Source organism: Arachis stenosperma, unplaced genomic scaffold, assembly GCF_014773155.1.
Source record: "Arachis stenosperma cultivar V10309 unplaced genomic scaffold, arast.V10309.gnm1.PFL2 arast.V10309.gnm1.Scaffold_100031, whole genome shotgun sequence".
NCBI classification, from domain to species: Eukaryota; Viridiplantae; Streptophyta; class Magnoliopsida; order Fabales; family Fabaceae; genus Arachis; species Arachis stenosperma.
The window spans coordinates 269,310-273,200 of NW_026651372.1; the positions used below are offsets into that span (position 1 = coordinate 269,310).

Sequence of the window (3,891 nt, forward strand, 5' to 3'; positions counted from 1 at the left end):
CTCAGATGATCATAACTTATTGAATTTAAAATGACACGAATTTTAAATCATGGGTTGCCTCCCATGAAGCGCTCTTTTATTGTCATTAGCTTGACATTGAGGCTTTCTTTTATGGTGGTTGGTGCTTGTAGAGCCTCAATTTGTCTCCCCTGACTGTGATTCTCTTCTTTGTTTTCTGGTGTTCAATTTCAGCATGCTCCAATGAGAGTATGTTGCTGACAATGTAGTAGTCCTCAGTTTGTTGATTTGACCCGAGCTGTTGATATATCAGCTGCATTTTGTCACCTTTGGAAAGCCCTTATGTTGGAATCCTCCTGTTCTTCCAACCCCTTTTTGTTTTGTTTCTGTGTTTCATCTTTCCTGTTGTTGGTCTTTCTTTTCTGGCCATGGGCTTCTCTTGGGGATCTCTCTTCTCAGTGGTTAATATTCCAATATCTTCTTGGGCTTCTTCATTAGTTTGCAAAATCCTTGGCTTTGGAGTGTTGCTGTGACTTTCATTGTCATGTTCTTCCTTCAGCTGTGATCCTCCCTTATCAATTTCCATATAGTCTTTCTTCTTTTCACTAAACTGTGCTTCTGGTAAGACCTTCAGAGTGACACTCTGATCATGCATCCTGAGAGTCAACTCCCCTTTCTCTATGTCTATGATGGCTCTAGCAGTGGCCAAGAATGGCCTTCCTAGTATAACAGAGTCACCATCATCCTCGTCTGACTCTAGGACCACAAAGTCAGCAGGATATATGAACCTGTCCACCTTAACCAACAGATTTTCAACTACACCCCTAGGGTGCACCATTGACTTATCTACCAGCTCCAGAGACATTTGCACTGATTTGACTTCCTCTATGTGCAGCTTTTTCACCAGGGAAGATGGTATTAAGTTAATACTTGCTCCGAGATCGCACATTGCTTTAGTGATGGTTAATTCCCCAATGGTACATGGCAACAGGAAGCTCCCTGGGTCCTCAAGCTTGGGAGGAAGTCCCTTTTGAATCAAGGCCCTGCATTCCTCAGTGATCGCTATGGTTTCTTGCTCATCCCATCTTCTTTTCTTGTTGATAAGCTCCTTTAAAAATTTGGCATACAGAGGCATTTGTTCAAGTGCTTCTGCCAAGGGGATATTGATTTCCAGCTTCTTGAAGGTTTCAAGGAATTTGTGGAAATGTTGGTCCTTGACCTCTTTGTTGAATCTCTGAGGATATGGCAATGGAGGTGTGATGCTTTTTCCTATGTGCTGCTGTCCCTGAGTCATTTCCCTTGAGCTATGTGATTGGTTGTCCTGCTCTTTGAGTTTCTCAGTGCTTTTGTTTGGCACCACAACTTGCTCTTTAGCTTGATCTGCTTTTGTTTGCTTCTCATCCTCTGTTGGTTCTTTGATGCTCTCTGCTTGCTTCTTTGTAGTTTCATTATTGATCATCAATGTTCTTCCACTCCTTAATTGTATCGCCTTGCATTCCTCCTTGGGATTTGGGATTGTGTCACTGGGCAGTGAGCTTGAAGGTCTCTCAATAGAGATTTGCTTGGAGATTTGCCCGATCTGCCTCTCTAAGCTTTTTATTGATGCTTCTTGGTTTTTGGTTGCCATTTCTTGGTATTTCATCATTTTGTCCATCAATGCCTCCAGGTTTGTGAGTCTTTGGGATTCAGGTGGTGCTTGTGGTGGGTTGTGAGTTGCAGGTGGTTGATGGTGGGCATTTTGGTTAATGGGTTGGTTATTGGATTGGTACTGGTTGAGATTGGGGTAGTTGTTTTGAGGTTTTCTGTAGGTGTTTTGGTTGGTTTGATGCTGGTTGTAATTTTGGTTGTTTCTTGAGTTGTTTTGGTTTGAGTTCCTCTGCCATGGTTGTTGGTGGTTTTGAGTATCTCCCCATCTGAGATTGGGGTGATTCTTCCATGAAGGGTTGTAAGTGTCACCATAGAACTCATTTGGATTAGAGTGCATGTACTGGACTTGTTCTTGCGTTTGCTCTTCTTGAACTTCTTCATTTTGCCCCCATGTGGTTGATGGTTGGCTAGTGTTAACTGCTGCAACTTGGAGGCTATCAATCCTCTTAGTCATTTGCTCAAATTGTTGTTGAATTTGCTGCTGCATTAATTTGTTTTGAGCCAGGATTGAATCCACTCCTTCTAGCTCCATTACTCCTCTTCTTTGTGATGGTTGGCGGTTTCTTTGATGAGCAAAGAAATATTGGTTGTTGGCCACCATATCGATGAGTTCTTGGGCCTCCTCTGCAGTTTTCATGAGTTGCAAGGAACCTCCAGCTGAGTGATCCAAGGATTCCTGGGACTTCAGTGTTAAGCCTTCATAGAAGTTTTGCAGCTTTTCCCATTCATTAAACATGTTAGAAGGACATTTTCTGACTAGAGCCTTGTACCTCTCCCATGCCTCATAAATGGGTTCAGTCTCCATTTGAGTGAATGTTTGTACCTCGGCCTTCAACCTTATAACCCTCTGTGGTGGATAAAACTTGGCGAGGAACTTGGTTACCAAATCATCCCAGTTGTTGATGCTGTCTCTTGGAAATGATTCCAACCACTGAGTGGCCTTGTCCCTGAGAGAGAATGGGAATAGCATCAATTTGTAACTGTCAGGAGGCACTCCATTAGTTTTGACAGTGTTGCATATTCTCAAAAAGGTGGATAAGTGTTGGTGCGGGTCTTCAAGTGATCCTCCACCAAAAGAGCAATTATTCTGAACCAAAGTGATGAGTTGTGGCTTGAGTTCAAAATTGTTTGCATTGACATTTGGAGCCAAGATGCTGCTTCCACAATGTCTAGGATTGGCAAAGGTGTAGGAGGCCAAAACTCTCCTCTGAGGTGGGTTGCCATTGTTGTTGTCTGCTCCACCTGGTGGATTAGTTGAATGTTCCTCCATATCTTGAAATTCTTCTTCGGATTCCTCTTCTCCAACAATATTCTTCCCTCTTTCAGCTCTTCTTAACCTCCTGAGAGTTCTTTCGTCAGTTTCATGAAAAGTGGGTGTGGTTCTTCTTGTACCTGACATACAAGCATAACAAAATAAATTCACAAACCAGTGATGTTTCAATTTACTGCTAAATTGAAGTTTTAATTAGTTTAAGCAAAAAATCAAACAGTTAGTGGGTTAATCAAAATTAAAGAAAAAGTGCTTGATCTAAACTTCCACCTCACTTAATCATTGTCAATCTAATCAATCCCCGGCAACGGCGCCAAAAACTTGATGGGATATTTCGTGTGGAAAAATGAATTTCTCCCAAAATAACACCAATCTAACCGGCAAGTGCACCGGGTCGCATCAAGTAATAAAAACTCACGGGTGTGAGGTCGATCCCACAGGGATTGAAGGATTGAGCAATTTTAGCTTAGTGGTTGAATTAGTCAAGCGAATCAAGATTTGGTTGATTGATTGGTGATTGGCAGAATTTAAATTGCATTGAAAGTAAAGGGAATGGGAAATTGGCATGAATTTAAAGAGAACAAAAATTAAAGTGCTGAATCTTAAAGAACAAGAAATTAAATGGCAGAAACTTAGATTGAAAGAAATGTAAATTGCAAGAATCTTAAATGGCAAGAAATGTAAATGGCTTGAAATGTAAAGGGGATTGGGACTTGGATTTGCAGGAATTAAACAAAGAGAAGTTAAATTGCATCAAACAGAAAGTAAATGAGAATTGGGATGAATCGGATTCAAAACAGAAAATTTAATGAACAATTAAAGCAAGAAACAGAGAATTGAAATGGGAAAATTGGATCTCAGGACCCAGAGACTAGAAAACCAAGTCTAGATCTCAATGCCTTCCTAGATCCAACAAGAACAATAGCAATGAAATTGTAAATTGCAGAGAAAATAGAAGAAGAACAATTGACAGAGAACTAAATTCAATTAAGCAGTAAAAAGAGATCCAAGGATGA

The 3,891-nt window shown here is 40.8% G+C and overlaps 1 protein-coding gene across 1 annotated transcript; it reads right to left on the bottom strand.

Moving 5' to 3' along the window:
• Window positions 1–298: 298 nt before the first annotated feature.
• Window positions 299–907, bottom strand: LOC130960010 (uncharacterized). The gene has a single exon (XM_057885374.1). It carries the CDS (start codon window positions 905–907, stop codon window positions 299–301), a length of 609 nt encoding a protein of 202 aa, XP_057741357.1.
• Window positions 908–3,891: the final 2,984 nt, after the last annotated feature.

Coding starts and splice junctions, on each gene's coding strand:
- LOC130960010 (XM_057885374.1), bottom strand. CDS start 907: ATGTGCGATCTCGGAGCAAGTATTAACTTAATACCATCTTCCCTGGTG.